This window comes from Plecotus auritus (genome assembly GCF_963455305.1).
Source record: "Plecotus auritus genome assembly, chromosome: 6".
Classification (NCBI taxonomy): Eukaryota; Metazoa; Chordata; class Mammalia; order Chiroptera; family Vespertilionidae; genus Plecotus; species Plecotus auritus.
Window position 1 is genome coordinate 35,551,314 of NC_137773.1, and position 19,480 is coordinate 35,570,793.

Consider the following 19,480-nt stretch of genomic DNA (forward strand, 5'->3'; position numbering starts at 1 on the left):
CAGGAGGCAGCTGATCAATGATTCTCTCTCATCATTGATGTTTCTATTTCTCTCCCTTTTTCTTCCTCTCTGAAATCAATAAAAATATATTAAAAGAAAAAGACAACCATGACCACCTCTCCCTCCCCTCCCACTCCTCTCTCTATAAATTTGAGCAGCATTGAAACATTTCGGAAGCTTTAAAATACCAATTCCTTTACCCTTTCTCATTTAAATTAGGGTCGAGGGTGGAGCCTTTTTAAAAGCTCACCAGATATAATTTTAATATGCATGGTGGGTGGAACCAACTGGACTAGAATTTATTGGATAATGGTATTTACTCATTTAGGGAAACAGTGAGATTTGGCCTTTTAACATTTAAATTTATTTTTACAGACAAAAATAAATGAAATCCCTAAGAAAGAGGGCACTTGCTCCAGTGATATCCTTGTTTTTCATTGGAGGCTGGAAGGCCAGCAGGACCTCATTCTAGTATTAAGCAATTAGGTAACAGCTTTTCCCCCCCATACCCTTGTATGTTAATCCATGTGTGATAGAACCCGTTGAAATATTTCCTTTCCCAAAAAGGAAGTTTTACAGTTTTGACACATAGTTTTCTTAAAAAGGATAACTATGAGCTTGAAAACGAATTTTTTAAGCGTACTGCAGAAATGTTCTTGATGTAAGAAGCGTCTTCTCTCCATTTTAAGGATGAAATGTGGACAGCGGAACTCAAACTCGTCTATGGAATATTTACATAACTCGGTAACTTAGAAAACTACAATTACACTAGACTTGCTTGGAAGTCTCCTTTTACAATAAGTCTCTGCTACTTAATGACACCAGCCATCCTTTTAGGACCCCGCAGAAGCGCAGGTGTTCTCTAGCCTGGGGACACCTGCGAGGCTGGTTGGACAAGCCTCCGCCGCGGTTCCTCTTTCTAGAGTCTTTGCAGTCATTCACGCTGCCGTCAGAATTGCTGATGCACCCCCCCCTCCCCATCTCCACTCTAAATCAACTTCGTGAGGAGAACCCAGTTTGATCGTTGGCAACCACTAATCCCCACCTCCACCCCTAAACGAGCTTCCATTTAGTGCACACCGGGAACTTGTCTTTTCCGCTACCTCTCATTTCTCTTCTGGGTCAGGCCAGTCCGGCCTGTGTTCCGGTCTTGCGCACTAGGTTCCGAGCGCGAGGCCGGCGGCCCGTTGCCATGGGAGCGGGTGGTGGGGAGCTCGTGGGACTACGCGGGGCCGGACCTTCGGGACTACAGAATGGGCTGAGGCGATGGCGGCTGCCCGGACGAGGTCGTCTGCCGGGCGTGGGGTGCGACACTGATCCGGTACCCTAAGATATCTGCTTTGAGGAGTGGGCAGGATCGAGGTTTTCTTGGGTCCCGGGGACTGACCTGTGGGCCACTGCAGTATTGCGGGTACCTCATATTTGATGGGCATGACCGGAAGTGTGAGGATAGCCCTCCGCCCCGTGGATTGTGACGTGTAGTGAAGGAATCTTAATACTTAGTGTTGATGGGAATAACCGAGGCAGCAGGAGGCTCCCGAAGTTCTCCTGAGGGCTGGAGCCCCACAAGTACAACTTACCGGGCTGGCAGTTTCCAAAGACAAACGGTGTCTGTGGAAAAGATTCCTATTTTTTTTCTATGTTTCTGTATTTTAAAGTATGGGTTTATTGTGGAACTGCATTGTCCAGCTTCAATAAATATAATAAAAATGTTTAACATTTTCTTTATTTCTGTGAAGAAGCAGGGCTTAAGAATGGAGATGTATGAAACTCTTGGAAAAGTGGGAGAAGGAAGTTATGGAACAGTCATGAAGTGTAAACATAAGGATACCGGGCAGATAGTGGCCATTAAGATATTTTATGAGACACCAGAAAAATCTGTCAACAAAATTGCAACGAGAGAAATAAAGTTTCTAAAGGTTTGCTTCTTTTGCCTTAATTGCTCTTTAAGTTGAGAGAGAAATAATTATGGAAAAAAACTAAAGAATATTTCAGTTAACACATGTATTAAGACAGGTAATGGAAAAACAAGTGTTATACCCTACCTAATTGTCTACATTTTGTAATTTTATAGTGATACAAGATATATGTGCTTATGTATAATATAACAAAAGTTATACCAAATATTGTGAAATAATTATTCTGAAATATCCAGGTATAATACTTCATAAAAATGTGTACTTTGTGCAAGGCATTGTGCCAGATGCTAAGACTATAATGAGGTAAAAGACAGTACCTGCTCTTCAGGCCTTTTATTATTTAATCAGAGAGACAGGAGGACATATAATACTAAATAAAAAGTGGCTCATAAGAAGTGCCAAGTGATTAACACAAAGTCCTGTAGGGTAGTGATGGTTTCTTGGAAGAATTGGGACATGACTTTGGCTTTAAATGATGCATAGAATTTATGTAAGAGGGAGAAACTGTTGTATGATAGGTTAGTGGAACAGCATAAGCTCAGAGAGGCTAAAGCAGGACAAAGATAAAGAGCAGAGTGGAACTCTCGCCAGTTTGGCTCAGTGGATGGAGCCTCAGCCTGAAGACTGAAGGGTCCCGGGTTTGATTCTGGTCAGGGCATATACCTGGGTTGTAGCCTCCTGGCCCTGGTCGGGGGCATGCGGGAGGCAACCAATCAATGTGTCTCTCTTACGTTGGTGTTTCTCTCTCTCTCCCTCTCTCTTCCACTCTCTCTAAAAATCAATGGAAAAAATATCCTCGGGTGAGGATTTTAAAAAAAGGAGCAGAGTGGAACGGACAAAGAGCAAAGGCATTTGCCCTGTAGAATTTTCTGTACCGAAATAGAGGTAGAATTAGAGAGGTAAGTTGGCCGTAGGTTTTTAAGTCTTTTTTTAAAGTATATATTTTTATTGATTTCAGAGAGGAAGGGAGAGGGGAGATAGAAACATCAATGATGAGAGAGAATCATTGATTGGCAGCCTCCTGCTTGCCCCCTCCTAGGGATCGAGCCTGCAACCCCGGGCATGTACCCTTGACCAGAATCGAACCTGGGACCCTTCAGTCTGCAAGGCCAATACTCTGTCCACTGAGCCAAACCAGCCAGGGCGGTTTTTAAGTCTTGTCTTTTGGGCTAAGGAGTTAAAATTTGAATTTGTAAGAGGACGAAGGTTTTGAATTGAGAGTAAAGAAACTATAAATACAAATGTGGCACTATTTTTTAGAAAAGATTGGAGGACTCCGAGAGTAACAATAGGGAGGCCTGTTATGTGAATTTAATTCAGGAATACTGGTAAATTTCACGAGAAACCCTACAGGATTGTGGCAATTTGAATGGAAAACAAAGTTAAAACATGATATACTGCAAAAGAAGACACAAAGATTTCTTCGAGGTTCAGTGAGTACTATCATGGAAGTTTGAAACACTCCAAGAGACATAGTTTGGGAGCTAGTTCAGTTTTAGAAATGTTGAATTTGCCCTAGCCAGTTTGGCTCAGTGGAGAGAGCAGCAACCTGCAGACTTAAGGGTCCTGGGTTCGATTCTAGTCAAGGGCACATTCCTTGGTTGCAGGTTTGATCCATTCAGGGCACTTGCGGGAGGCAACCAATCTATGTGTCTCATATCGATGTTTCTCTTTCTCTGTCTCTCCCCGTCCCTTGCACTCTCTCTTAAAAATCAATGGGAAAAATACCCTCAGGTGAGGATCAACACAAAACAGAAAGAAATGTTGAATTTAAGGTGACAGGAGTACATTTAAGTAAAGATGGCCAGTTGGGCTCTTAGAGATGGGGAACAATATCAGGAGAGATCAGGGCAGAAGATAGGATTTTGTGTAGGTATGACCAGTCAGTCTAGGGGCAGTGGTCGGCAAACTCATTAGTCAACAGAGCCAAATATCAACAGTACAACGATTAAAATTTCTTTTGAGAGCCAAATTTTTTAAACTTAAACTTCTTCTAACGTCACTTCTTCAAAATAGACTCGCCCAGGCCGTGGTATTTTGTGGAAGAGCCACACTCAAGGGTCCAAAGAGCCGCATGTGGCTCGCGAGTTTGCCGACCACGGGTCTAGGGGAAAGTACTCCTGAGTGTAAAGAAAGGAGCATTAAGACCCCTTGGTGATTGAGTACAAAACTAGTGATTTAAGTATATATGTATTTTATAAATTGGAATTTATCTAGATGCTTTAAGGTTTATGACTTTGACAATGTAGTCTAGATGTTTTATTTACTGAAAACAGATACTCTTTTTACTCATTTTATCTGATACAAAAGTAATATTATTCTATTTCTTTGTAAGTGTATATTAGGTATGATGGATCAATTAAAAATAGAAGAAATATATTAGGTGTCTGTGTATTGTTGGAACTGCTCTATTTCTTGACAATGAAAAGGAAAGTTAAAGTCAGTAAAGATGTTATAATTTTGTGTAAGATACTAGTCCTTATTCTGATGACCCAAAACATAATTATACTGTAAGGCAACTATTATGCACTGTAAGTGAGTAATCTGATTAGAAGACCTTTCCCCAGGTAATATCTTCCACTCTTTCTTCAACTCTGTTGCATTTAAGCTGATTATTATTTTCTACTTAGTAATTTTTAAAAGTCAATTATGTTATGGCAAGAGCACAGGGATGAATTTGAATGTTACAGCTATTACAACTATTATGCAAACTATTTTGAGACACCTTAACTATTTGTACTGGTTTATTTCTTAGAGAATTTTTAGTTTAACCTAATTCTACAAGAGATATTTCTTGGATTAGATAACAGTTCCTAGTTTAAAAAGATAGTCATAATGACTTAATCTGAACTAAATTTTTATCTTCTAGAATTTCACTAAATAAATGACGGTAATTAGTAGAATTTCACTAAATAAATGACAGTAATTAGTGAAAATATCTGTATAAAAGTTGTCTAGTAATGAAGAAAAACAAACAACTTGAAAAGGGGTAATGGAGCATTTCTAGGGGTTTCATGATTTATTTGAGAGTGTACTGATTCATTACCCCTGGGGATCTTCCCTAATAATTATTAACTTACATTAACCCTTCACTGCTTTCGACTTTAAAATAAAGACTGGATAGAAAACCCATAATTTTCCTTAGTTGAAAGATTAATGTCCAAAAGCAATTATTTCTTTTTGCTACTGCCAGCATGCTGTTGCAGCAGCACTCTGGCATCTTGCCCACCAGGAAAATTGAGAGCAAAAGTAGGAAAGGCATCTGGCATTGTATTTTGACATGTTTTTCTATTAGTCATGTTTTAAGGACTGGTTTACATATTAATATAGGTAAGTAGAGAAATTGCTAATATCTCCTCAGAATAAAGGCAATTTTCATAAAGTATAGTTTTCTAATGAATCTAACATTGAAAATATACCCCTTAGTTTTCAGCCAAATAAATAAATATTTTTGGTCATTTGAAAAAGTTAAATATCTCAGAGTTTATTGTAATTAAATCAATGTGTTACAAAATAGGATAAGCAGCATAAAATATTCAAATGTCATTCCTTTTCAAGCTCATACATACCATTTTTGATATTTTAAAATTATTATACCAGTCTAAAAAGATGTCTTATTGCTTAATAGAATAATAGACTATTATTTTATTCAAATAGAATAGCATAATGCTTAATAGACTAGAACAAAAATGTACACACAAATAATTGTATATTTATGTAACATCCTTATGGCTATAAATAGGTATTTCACATATCTGACAGTTTCTAGATATTCTGATACTCTTTTGTTACAGTGTGATGAATTTATAATGTCCCTCCTGGAACTTAGATTTTACTCCCAAGAGTTTAGGATCAAACTCAAGAGAATAATTTATATACATTCAGATCACATACTCAGTAGCATTGAACACAATGCTCATTTGAAAATATAGGGACCTTTTAAATTTCAGATGTTAAATTTAACCACAAATCAAGTTAAAAGATAGGAAGATATCTCTTTAGAAGCATACCAAGCCGAAACCGGTTTGGCTCAGTGGATAGAGTGTCAGCCTGCGGACTGAAGGGTCCCGGGTTCGATTCCGGTCAAGGGCATGTACCTTGGTTGTGGGCACATTTCCAGTGGGAGGTGTGCAGGAGGCAGCTGATCGATGTTTCTCTCTCATCGATGTTTCTAACTCTCTCTCCCTCTCCCTTCCTCTCTGTAAAAAATCAATAAAATATATTTTAAAAAAAAAAGATAGAAGCATACCAAGTTGCATGATAGTACATTAACTTTAAATTATTTTAATAAAAAACAAGCAAATGCTAACTTGAAGTAAAGCAATACATTTCCCTTTGTTCTATAAATATGAAATAGATTAACATTTTCTTAAAATAGGAATGTAAGCAAATCACTTGGAAAGTTTCTGTTGAAATGCATGGAGGAAAAGAAGCTGAGAATATTTCTGCTTCATTTTAAAATGATATAGTTGTTATATGTATAAATTATTGTACATGAAATAATTTATTAAAAATATGTTTCTTTGTCAATAGCAATTCCATCATGAAAACCTGGTCAATCTGATTGAAGTTTTTAGACAGAAAAAGAAAATTCATTTGGTATTTGAATTTATTGACCACACAGTATTAGATGAGTTACAACATTATTGTCATGGACTAGAGAGTAAACGACTTAGAAAATACCTCTTCCAAATCATTCGAGCAATTGAATATCTTCACAATAATAATGTAAGTGCTGCAGAATAAGACAAACTATAGAATGTATATGAATGATAAGTGCCCTTTAAATATTGTTCTGTTTTGACTGCTGAACCTCAGAGGGAAGGCAGGGGAGTGTGGGTAGGTAGAGATCAACCAGCGAACTTGTATGCATGTATGCATACCCGTGGACAAGGACACTAGGGTGGTGAGGGCCTGGGGAGGAGAGAGTATGGGAGCTGGCTGGAAGAGGTTAATGAGGAAAAAAAAGGAGGACCTATGTAATACTTTCAATAATAAAGATTCTTTTAAAAATAAATAAAAATAAAAGCCATTGCCAGACCCAAAAAATAAAATAAATAAATATTGTTCTGTTTTTATGAAGTTGTTAAAATTATTTTTCTGTACAATATTGACATCCTGAAAATGAGGTCAGTACTTTATAACTTAGTTGCAGAACCAAAAAAACATAGTGAGCTTACAATATTTCTAATTATAGGGCAGACCAAGTATGGTATTAATAATTTGGAATAGAGGAATCAAAAGTCAATTGGGGCACATTTTAAAATGTTGAAAAAAAAAAAATGTTGAAAGCTAGGTTAGCTCAAATGAAGGGAGGTTTGAAGGTAGGAACTGGAAACTTGGCCAGTTCATGTGGATGCCTTTAGGGGAAGAAAGAAAGAAACTAGCTAAGGGATATAGAGCCTTGTTTAACTCCTGAAAAATCAAGAAAGGAAAGAAAATCAACTCTTCTGATTCTTAGTGCTGCCTTTAGCATTGCCTAGTACCGTGGTCGGCAAACTGTGGCTCACGAGCCACATGCGGCTCTTTGGCCCCTTGAGTGTGGCTCTTCCACAAAATACCACGGCCCGGGCGAGTGTATTTTGAAGTGGCTTTAGAAGAAGTTTAAGTTTAAAACATTTGGTTCTCAAAAGAAATTTCAATCGTTGTACTGTTGATATTGGGCTCTGTTGACTAATGAGTTTGCCGACCACTGGCCTAGTATATACGTATTTAGCTCAAGTTATTAAGGAGATATTTTGTTCCCACCATGAGCTCTACTTTCTGGAAAGTTAGATTTGTATTCAGGAAATAACAGTAAAAGATTTAAAAGTAGTTTTATTAGTAAGTGATATAGGCATAACACATATATATTCCAGGCTTTTTCAGATATCCTAATTTCTAATTTTCTGTCAGGTTAATAGTGTATCACATTTTACTGCTTTGAAAAATACTGTTGGGATAGCAACTGGAATTCAGATTGTAATTTCCTATCCAGTTAGATCCATGGGGAGGCAGCATAATGCAGAAGTTAAAAGCACCAGTCTTTGTTATCAGTCTGTCTTGGATTTTCACCCACCAGCTTTTCTGTGGATAAACACAAAACTTGTGCAGTTCACAACTTGCACAATGAAAGGTGGCAGCCCCATTCCTCTGTGGGCCCAGAAATGTTATCTAACTTCACTGAGCTTCATTTTCTTTATCTGTGAAATGATACGATAGTACCTCACAGGTTTTTTATAAAGATCAAATTAGGTAGTAGGTATAAAGTGTTTAGCACTGTATCAGAGTCAGGAATAGTCATGTTATCTGTAGTCCTATACTGCTTTGTAGACTTTAAAAATGTTTTTTGAAAAAGGGAAAAAACAGTATGGGCTAGACTAGACTGAGAGTAGAAGACTTCTAAGAAGAGCTAAAACTAATGTAAGTACAGTTTTGAACTGTAACTAAGATTTCACTAGAAAAGGAAATATATTCTGATGGGATACCACTATAATAGAGGAAAACCTGGGCAGGGGACGTCAGAGTGGCAATAAGTGCACTTACAGAGACCAGGCAAAGGGAGATAAGATTGCACAGGTGCCCAGGCGAGAGGTTTGCCAGAGCCTTGAAATTCATCCTGAGAAGTTGTGGAAGTAAAAATAGATCAATGTAGTTGTATAAATGGTACCTTTAAGATGGCTCTAACTTATTACCCTAGGCTAATTTTTTTGGCCGTTTGTGGAGGGAGACGGAGGCAGAACAAGAGCCAACCCCAAAGACATAGCAATTAAATTACATAAACAAAGGAAGATCCCAGATTTCTGTCACTGAGATGTTTTCACTTGTGCTATGATACTTTTCCAGTGATGAGAACATACTTCATTCATTTGATAAAGTTTTAAAATGCCTTATTTGTTTTAGGCACTGTACTGGGCACGGTAATATAGCTTAAACAAGACATATATCTTGCCCTCATGGAGCTTACAAGTCTGGTGGGAGTTACAAATAAATAGGCATTTAATAATATAGCCTGACAAATACTGTAATGGGTAAGTGCAGAATGATGTGAGAACAAATGGAAGGAACATCTAATACAAACATCACAAATGCATAGATTAGACAAATCCTGGAAAATTGGGAAATTAATATTCTAGGGAAAGAGGTTGTAGCCCTCGCCAGTTTGGCTCAGTGGGTAGAGCATCGGCCTGCAGACTTGAAGGATCCCAGATTCGATTCTGGTCAAGGGCACATTCCCAGGTTGTGGGCTCAATCCCCGGTCATCATTGATATTTCTCTCTCTCCCTCTCCCTTCCTCTCTTAAATCAATAAAAATATATTTTTTTTAAAAAAGAAAGAGGTTGTAGAAGGTTGAGAAGATGGGTAGGGTTCAAATCCTACAAGGCTTTATAAGCTGTTTTAAGGAGTTACAAATTTGTCATGTGGGGTGGGGAATCCTTAAAAGATGTTAAACAGAAATGACATAATCACACATGATTTTAAAGTAATACTGTGGCTTCATTGTGGATAGAGGATTGGAGGGGATCAGATTGAATGCAGGGAGACTAGTTAGTAGTGTAATTTTCAGTGAGAAAGCTGAGGGGACTTGAACTAGAGAGAGAAGTAGGTAAGTTAAGAGTATATGGGAGCTGAGGAAGAAAAATACCTTAGTTTCTGGCTTGAGACATGGGTCAGTGTTGGTTCCCTTCACTAAGCAAAAGCACTATTGAGAACAAATAGCTTTGGGGGCGATGATGCATTTAGTTTTGGATTTGCTGAGTGGGACTTCTTATGGAATTCCACTCCTTGTGGAAACCAGGAGAGATATCTAGAAATAGAAATTAGACAGAGAAAGTTGGAAATACCAGTATTTGGATAGTTACTAAAGTTATAAAAGTAGGTGAGGTTGAGATGGAATAGCCAGTAGTTGGGAAGAAGCCCAAGAGAGTATGGTGTCCCCATAACCAAGTGAAGAAAGTGGTGTCCCCCCCCCAAAAAAAAAAAAAACTACATGAGATTTCCCAGGAAGCATGATGTATGAGAAGAGAAAACCTAGGATCAGAACCTGCATCTAAGGGACAGATAGAGAATTATCATAGAGACAGAAGGAGCCTGGGAAAATTTTAGGTCCTAGACATCAAGAATGAAGGTATGGTTGGCAACATTTTTACATTAAGATATCAAGTAAGATAATGTATTGAGGGCTATCGGTTGGACTAGCAACAATTAAGTTGTTGATGCTGGCTCAGGCAGTTTAATGGAACATTTCAGCAGAAGACAGATTTCATGACTTTGAGTAGTGAATGAATGATCATAAAGTGAAGAATGAGTAGAGATGATGTCAGCAAGAGATTTATTGTGAAGAAAATGAGAGACATGGTAGTACGTGGGATGTGACATGGGGTTAAAGGAAAGTTAAAAACTTCAAGTTCTTTTGATTACTTTTCCTTTTAGGAATGTGATTTACCTTTTTAGTATTATACTTGTATTTTTTTTTTTGGGGGCTCCCTGTCATTTTGAGGTAATGTATGGGGCAAAAATTGAAAATATATAACTTTAGCTTTTGCATTGTGTGATTAATCTTTTGCACGGGGTAAGAAAATAGCTTTACTGCCTTAATTGGCTAGATTTTCTCTGTATAATTTTTGAGAGTTTCTCTAGGTAATGAAACCCCATTTTAATGTATTGCATCTTCTGTTTGTTTTTTAGATCATTCATCGAGATATAAAACCTGAGAATATTTTAGTATCCCAGACAGGAATTATTAAACTCTGTGATTTCGGATTTGCACGAATGCTAGCAGCTCCTGGGGATATTTATACAGACTATGTGGCCACACGCTGGTATAGAGCTCCAGAATTAGTATTAAAAGACACCTCTTATGGAAAGTATGTATATTTTAGGATCTTGCCTGGCCTTTCCCATTCATCTCTCTCTCTTTTTATTTTTTTTTAACCGTGGTGAATTTGTCACCCCTACTACTGACACCCTCAGCCTTCTGCATCTGAGTTGGGTTTAAGAAAGGGATACCTCTACATAGAACAGAGAGGTCTATAGGCACCTGCCATGCTGGCTATTGATGTTACCATGCTTGACCTCTGGGGCTAAGTAGCCCAAACCCCAGGAGACTTATGCAGACATCCTTCAGACTGTATCCTTGGCAGAGTTGTCTTATCTGCTTATGTTTAGCCTCCACATTATACAAAGGTTTTAAAATCATTTACCTCACTCTGCCAGTGTTACTCTAGGAACTGACAAGTGTCCTATTTTCTGGAATATGGCACTCCCTTTGCAAAGATTGGCAAATAATACTTTTAAAAATTATATTGTTCTGGATGCCTCAGAAGGTAGCATGGTCTCAATTTATTGTGAAACAGTAGAAGCAGTATATGAAACAACAATCTAATATGCAAATAACGAATCTCAAAGAACATAAAGGGACCACGTTGTACAACTGTATTAGTTGTATTAACAAATGGAGAGGGATATTCTTGCATGCTTTTCCTAGAAACCATTATTCTATTCTGTTTTTATAGTAATATCTAATATATATACTTAAAACCCTCACCTGAGGATATGTTTTTATTGATTTGAGAAAGAGAGGGGAAAGGAGAGAAGGAGAGAGAGAAAAACATCGATGGGTTGCCTCCTGTTCATGCCTCAAACGGGTATCGAATCCACAACCTGCGTATGTGCTCTCACTGGGAATCGAACCTGTCACCTTTTGGTGTATAGGATGATGCTACAACCAACTGAGCCACACTAGCCAGGGAAATAATACCTAATATTAATGAGTACTTACTTTTTGCTAGAAACTGTTCTAAATGCTTTACATGCATTAAATCATTTGCTTTTCATAATTCTATGGTGAAGGTGCTACTATTGTCCTCCTCATCGTATATAACAAAAAGCTAATATGCAAATGGTCGTCACACCCTCACGCCATCACACTGTGATGTCACAGTCCATCACCAGGAGGCTGTGTGCGCAGCAGGCGCACACGGTTGGATGGGGATTTGATGCTGCATGTGTGGCATAGAGGAGGCGAGACTCCCAGCTCTGGCCTACCTCTTTAGGGCAGTCCATCGAGGAACCCCAGATGGGTAGGTGGGGCCTACCACTTTGGAGCGATCGATTACGGGGCTCCTGCACTGTGAGGGCACAGGCCAGGCTGGGGGACCTCCCCCCCCAAGTGCATGAATTTCATGCACCGGGCCTCTAGTTTTATATAAGAGGACACTGAAGCACAGAAAGGTAAGCTAATTTACCCAAAGTCACTCCAAAGTACCTTTTCTACTGTACTTATCACTGATGCCTTACTCAGACTATCTCTCTGCCTCAATTACTTTATCTGTATATTGCAAATAGTAATAGGATCAGCTTCATGGAATTGTTCTGAGGTTTAAATGATTTAACAAATAAAAAACATTAAAATATAGTAAATTCTCAATGAATGTAGCTTCCATCAAATCTTGTCCCAGTTTTATTCTCTCTTCATGATGTAGCTTAAATTCCTTTTCTGATACATCCCCAATCCTTATTCCTTGCCCCATATTCCATATCCCTTTCTAAACCTTCATGTACATTGTCTATAAGTTTTGTACCAGTTAATATTTAATATGACCTAGTTCTACTCTAGCTATTGTTCTTTAAAATATTTCTTGCTGAAAGATAAGTTTCTTGCAGATAAGTATAATCTCTGTACTTCACAGAGACAGCGTTGCTCCCTTGTACATGGCAAGTTTGGATTCTGTGAGGCTTCATTCACATTGTATTTAAAATAAATTTGTTCATGAGTGTTTTTTTAAATCTTTTTATTGTAAAACAAAACACAGATACCAGAAAACCTCACACAACAAATGTATAGCTCTACCACTAGATCAAAAAATAAAATTTTGTTGGCCACCTCAGAAGACCCTCCATGGGCCCTATTCCAATTATATCATTTTCCCTTCCCCCCAAAGTAACCATGATATTGACTTTTATTATAATCAGTTACTTTACATGTCTTTGTACTTTATACTTTTATCACCCAAAAGTATATTACTTAGTTTAGTCTTTTTTTAATCCTCAACTGAGGATATGTTTTTATTAATTTAGAGAGAGAAGGGAGAGAGAGAGAGAGAGAGAGAGAGAGAGAGAGAGAGAAAGAAAGAAACATTGATGTGAAAGAGAAACTTTGATTGGTTGCCTCCCATAAGTGCTGTGTGAACAGGGATGGAACCTGCAACCTACGTATGTGCCCTTACTAGGAATTGAACCAGCAACCTTTTGGTGTATTGGACAACGCTCCAATCAACTGAGCCACTCGTCCAGGGCATCTTTTTTTTTTTTTTTTTTAAAGAGAGAGAGTGAGAGAAACATTGATTTGTTGTTCTACTTATTTATGCATTCATTGGTTGCTTCTTGTATGTGCCTTCATTGGGGACTGAACCTGCAACATTGGCCTATCAGGACAATGCTCTAACCAACTGAGCTACCCAGCCAGGGGAATCTAGCCTTTTTTTATGTCAGTTTTTTTGAGATATGATTTGCATATCGTAAGATTTACCCATTTAAAGTGTACAATTCAGTGATTTTAGTATATTTACAGACTTGTGTAACTATCACCACAATCAACTTTAGAACATTTTCATCACCTCAAAAAGAAACCTTGTACCCATTAGCAAGTCACTCCCCATTTCCTCCCAACCCTTCCAGGCCCTGGCAACCACCAATCTACTTTCATTCTCTATGAACTTGCTTGGTCTAGACATTTACTATAAATGGAATTATGCAATATCTGGTCCTTTAAGACTTTTTCACTTAGCATAATGTTTTCAAGGTTCATGCGTGTCATAGAAATTAAAGATTTAATTTCTTTTTATGGCTGAATAATATGCATTTTATGGATATACATTTTATTTGTTTATTCGTTAGATGATGACCGTTTTTATAGTCTCCTCTTTCTGGCTATTATGAATAACATGGCTGAGGCCATTGGTATGGACATGTATCTTCATTTCTTTTGGGTGTATATCTAGGAGTTGGAATTGTGGGTCATATGGTTCTAATAATTGTTTTGTGGAATTCTTAGGACTTTCTATATATAAGACCATGTCGTATGTGAATAGAGATAATTTTACATCTTTTTCTGTCTGGATGCCTTCTATTTCTTTTTCAGGTTAATTTCCCTGGCCAGAACCTCCAGTACAATGTTAAATAGAAGTGGTGAGAGCAGATAGACTTGTCTTGTTCCTAATCTTAGGGGAAAAGCATCCAATCCTTTACCATTAAGTATGATGTTTACTCTGGGTTTTTCAGAGATGCCCTTTATCAGGTTGGAAAAGTTTTATTCTTAGTTTGTTGAGAATTTTTATCATGAAAAGGTGTCGGTCAAATGCTTGTTCTATACCTATTGCGATGATCGTGTGAATTTTGTTTTTTCGCATGTTGAACCAACATTTGTTTCTGGGATAAATCCCACTGGATTATGGCATATAATTGTTTTTATATGTTGTTGGATTCAGTTTGCTAGTATTTTGTTGAGAATTTTTGTATTGACAGTCATAAGAGATATCAGTTTATAGTTTGCTAGTGATATTTTTGTCTGGTTTTGGTATCAGGATAACACTGGTCTCTAATATTGAGTTGAGAAGTGTTCCATCCTCTTTTGTTTTTGAAAGAGTTTGTGAAGAATTGGAATTAATTCTTCTTTAAATGCTGGTAGAATTCAGCAGTGAAGGCATTTGAACCTGGGCTTTCTTTTGTGTGTAGTGTTTTGATTACTAATTCAGTTTTTTCATTTCTTATAGATTTATATTGTCTATTTCTTTTTAAGCCAATTTTAGTAGTTTGTGTTTTTCCAGGAACTGTCCACTTAATCTAACTTATCTGATTTGTTGGTGGACAGTTGTTCATTGTATTCCTTTATAATCTTTTTTATTTTTGTAAGGTTGTTAGTAGTGTTACCACTTTCATTTCTGGTTCTGATAATCTGTGTCTTCTCTCTTTTTTTATTAGTCATTCTAAATGTCAATTTTGTTGATCTTTACAAAAAAACAGACTTTGGTTTCATTTATTTTCTCTGTTTTAAAAATTCTCTATTTTCACTGTAGTTTTACTATTATTTTTTTAAAAAAATATTTTTGTTGATTTCAGAGAGGAAGAGAGAGGGAGAGAGAGATAGAAACATCAATGATGAGAGGGAGTCATTGATTGGTTGCCTCTCGCACTCTGCCTACTAGGCATGGAGCCCTACAGCCCAGGCAAGTGACCTGACCAAGAATTGAACCATGACCTCCTGCTTCGTGGGTTGATGCTCAGCCACTGAACCACTCTGGCTGGACCCCCTTGCTTGTTTTTAATTCTCACTTTTCCCCTGCATCTTAGACTTGTTCATATTTCAGATAATGGAGGGACACTTTAAGATTAGTGCTGCAATGACAGTCCACTACATGAATTCTGTCTTCTATTGCTCTTTGAAAGGCCTGCCTATATAATGCTTTACATTTCTGCAGATAATGCCTTACCTTACTAAATTGAACTGTGAAAATTTGGATCAAGCTGGGGAAAAGTGAACTAATTTCACCCGGCCGGCGTGGCTTAGTGGTTGAGCATTGACCCATGAATCAGGAGGTCATGGTTTGAGTCAAGGCACACGCCTGTGTTTCAGGCTTGATCCCCAGTGGGGGGCATGCAGGAGGCAGGCAATCAATGATTCTCTCTCATCGTTGAAGTTTCTATCTCTCTCTTCCTCTCCCTTTCTCTTTGAAATCAATAATAAAAATACATTTTGAAAAAGTGAACTGATTTCTCCAAGAAATTACAAGAATGTCTTTAGTGCCTCTGTTGGAAATGGAAAAGGTGAGTAGAAATTTCATACTGTAGGGAAAATGCTTAAAATAATTTACTTAAACCTTTGAAGGCTAAAACTTGGTCTTAATTTTACTGTTTCTTACTAAAATTTACAAATTTCTATTAAGTTCTTAAAATATGTGAAATAAGCAAGTTAATAAGTTCCTAATGTATCTTCTAGTTTGTGTTGTTATGTGAACTTGAAAATTTGTATACTGTACACTACAATTAAGGTATTTATTCTTGCCCTAACCGGTTTGGCTCAGTGGTTAGAGCGTCAGCCTGCGGACTGAAGGGTCCCAGGTTCAATTCTGGACAAGGGCATGTACCTCGGTTGCGGGCACATCCCCAGTAGGAGGTGTGCAGGAGGCAGCTGATCGATGTTTCTAACTCTCTATCCCTCCTGTCCTCTCTGTAAAAAATCAATAAAATACATATATTTTTAAAAAGGTACTTATTCTTTAAAATCATTATCTAGCAACACACACACTCACATACATGCTCCTCCTTCTTTTTAAACCAAATATTAGCATATTATATATATAGTGCACAATCTTGTTTTTATCATTTCTTTTAATTTTTAAGATTAATAGACTACTTTTTAAACCAGTTTTAGGTTTATGGAAAAATTGAGCAGAAAGTACAGAGTTCCCATACCTCCCTTTACTTTTCCCCCCACAGAATAGTTTTCCTATTAACATCTAACATTAGTTTAGTACATTTGTTGGAATTGATAAACCAATATTCATATATTATCATTAATTATAGTTCATATTTACATTAAGATTCACTTTTTGTGTTGTATGGGTTTTAACAAATGTATAATGCCATGTATCCACCATTACAGTATCTTTCAGCATAGTTTCACGGCCCTAAAAATCTTCTGTGCTTTGCCTTTTTATCCTTGCCTTGTACTCCCTGAACCCCTGACAATCACTGATCTTTTTAGTGTCTTTATACAATTGCCTTTTCCAGAATGTCATGTACCGGTAGTTTAAGTTTACGTTATGTAACATTTTCAGACTGGCTTCTTTCACTGAGCAATGTGTATTTAAGATTCCTCCATGTTTTTTAAATGGCTTGATAGTTTGTTACTTTTTTTTTTCTTTATTTTAGTCCTCACCTGAGGACATCTTCATTGATTTTTAGAGAAAGGGTGTGAGAGAGAGAGACATAGAGACAGAGAGAAACATCAATGTGAGAGAAACATCTACCAATTGCCTCTTGCATGTGCCCCAACTGGGGCCAAGGATTGAACCTGCAACCCAGGTATATGCCTGACTGGAATCAAATCCACGACCCTTCAGTGTATGGATGATGCTGCATCCACTTAGCCACCCAGTGAGGGTGATAGTTTCTTTTTATCATTAAACTAGAAGCCCAGTACATGAAAATTCATGCACTGAAGCAGGGGTCCCTCAGCCTGACCTGCCCCCTCTCACAGTCTGGGAGCCCTCAGGGGCGGGAGGCAACCCAGTGATCAGGGGAAGGCGACACCTCCATTACACCTCTGCTGCTGCCACTGCTGGCAGCACAAGCCTCGGCTGGGCCTGGTTACCTGAGCCTCGGGTGACCCTGGGTGGCTGGGCAGCCACCATCCAAGGCTTGCCTGGAGCCTCGGGCCGGCCCTGGGCAGCTGAGGGGCTGAGGGGACTGGGGGACTCCCGAGGCAGGTGCGCGGAGCAGCCAGACCCGCCTGGGGGCAGGCCCAGCCATGCTGCGCACCTGCCGCCCCAGCAGGGCTGAGGGGACTGGGTGCCACCATCTTGTGGCTGTGGGCGCTGCCACCTTTGAGGTTGTGGCAGTCAATTAGCATATTCCCTCCTTATTGGCTGTGGGCACTTCCATCTTTGTGAGGGCGTGATGGTCAATTAGCATATTCCCTCTTTATTAGATAGGATTAGAGGCCGAGCACATGAAATTCGAGTGCGGGTACGGTCCCTAGGCCTGGCCTGTAATCAGGGACATCTTCCCGAGCTGCTGGCTGCCTGCAGCTGGCCCCGCCCCCCACCGCCACCCACCCTCATTCCCCATTCACCATCAGGCAATGGGAGTCTGCTGCCTGGAGGAAGGGACCAAGAGGTGGTCAGTGCACCTCAGTGACTGGTCGAGCAGATGTTACACCGTTAAGTCAATTTGCAGATTACTCTTTTATATGTATAGACTAGAGGCCCGGTGCATGACATTCATGCACTGGGGGGGAAATCCCTCAGCCTGGCCTGTGCCCTCTCGCAGTCCAGGATCCCTCGGGCCTTGGGGGATGTCTGCCTGCTGTGGAGGCAGGAGAGGCTCCCGCCACCGCTGCTGTGCTCGTCAGCCATGAGCCCGGCTTCTGGCTGCGTGGTGCTGCCCCTGTGGGAACCCAGTGACGACCAGGAGGCAGCTCCTGCATTAGGCATCTGCCCCCTGGTGGTCAGTGTGCATCATAGCGACCAGTCATTTCGCTGTTCGGTCAATTTGCATATTAGGATTTTATTGTATAGGATAATATTCCATTGTATGTATATATGACAGTTTATCCATTCACCTAGTACAGGACATAAGCACTTGCAAGTTTTGGCAATTATGAATAAAGCTTCTATAGACATTCATGTATAGGTTTTTTTGTGGACTTAAGTTTTTCAACTCTGGTAAATACTAAGGAGTGCATTGATCACTGGATTGTATGGTAAGACTATGTTTAGCTTTGTTAGAAATTAGCAAATTGTCTTGCAAAATGACTATATCATTGTACATTCCCATCAGTAATGAATGAGAGTTCCCTTTACATTCTCTCAAGCATTTGGTGTTATCAGCGGTGTAGAGTTTAGTCATTCTAACAGGTGTGTGGTGGATCTACCTTATTACTGCTTTTATTTACAACTAGGGGCCCAGTGCATGAAATTCGTGCACTGGGAGGTGGTCCCTCAGCCCAGCCTGCCCCCTCTCACATACTGGGAGCCCTCAGGGGATGTCCTACTGAGGCGACCAGGCTGATCAGGGGAAGGCACCAGCCCCATCACCCCACTGCTGCAGCCACTGCCAGTCACCGCAGCCACCAAGGTGTTTTCATCAACATAGACTCCAGTCCCTTCACCATGAAAAAATGACAACTTTCTTTAGGCATTTTCAAGATGTCTCTTTCATGGGATATAACATTTCTTTATTTATTTTATCCTCACCTGAGGATATGTTTCCATTGATTTTTAGAGAATGTGGAAGAGAAAGGGAAAGTCAGAGAGAAACATCAAAGTGAGAGGAACACTTTGATTGGTTGCCTCCTGCATGAGCCCTGACCTGGACTCCAGCCAGGGAGGAGCCTGCAACCTAGGTACATGCCCTTAATCAGAATTGAACGGGACCCTGCGGTCGGCAAGCCTAGGCATTATCCACTGAGCCAAACTGGCTAGGGCAGGATATGACATTTCTTAGCCCTCCAGCAGCGGACCTTCCTTTTTTTCTCCAGGAGTGTGGTGGAAAAACCCTAGATCACCTTTTTGAATTCTTATACCCAAGTTACTAAGAATATTGCCAGTGGCAAACAGGGAGCTTAGCTAATGAGCGGTCAGAAAAGGTATTTCCTCTGTAGTTCACACCCATCGCCTTCGATCGCTGGCTCTGCCCCTGCCAAGGCCTAAAGCCTCCGGGCCTGAGCAGGGGCCCCCCAGCTTCCTTTGATAGCCAGCTCCACCCCTGACAAGGCCTAAAGCCTCAGGGCCTGGGGCAGAGGCCCCCCAGCTCCCTCCGATCGCCTAATAACCCGGCTCTGCCCCTGCCCAGGCCCCAAG

At 39.5% G+C, this 19,480-nt stretch overlaps 1 protein-coding gene across 6 annotated transcripts in view; it reads left to right on the plus strand.

Annotated features, from left to right (window-relative positions):
- The window catches only part of CDKL3 (cyclin dependent kinase like 3), a 55,154-nt gene that overhangs the window by 3,175 nt on the left and 32,499 nt on the right, over positions 1 to 19,480 (plus strand). For 2 of the 6 annotated variants that reach the window (XM_080672827.1, XM_080672828.1), the window contains exons 1-4: positions 1,175 to 1,321; positions 1,740 to 1,919; positions 6,453 to 6,647; positions 10,587 to 10,765. In XM_080672827.1, coding sequence (XP_080528953.1) covers positions 1,193 to 1,321; positions 1,740 to 1,919; positions 6,453 to 6,647; positions 10,587 to 10,765 — 683 coding nt within the window. In that variant the 5' untranslated portion in view covers positions 1,175 to 1,192. Of the gene's footprint in view, positions 1 to 1,174; positions 1,322 to 1,739; positions 1,920 to 6,452; positions 6,648 to 10,586; positions 10,766 to 19,480 lie in introns of those variants that run through there. The other 4 variants (XM_080672829.1, XM_080672830.1, XM_080672831.1 and 1 more) reach the window with 4 other exon arrangements.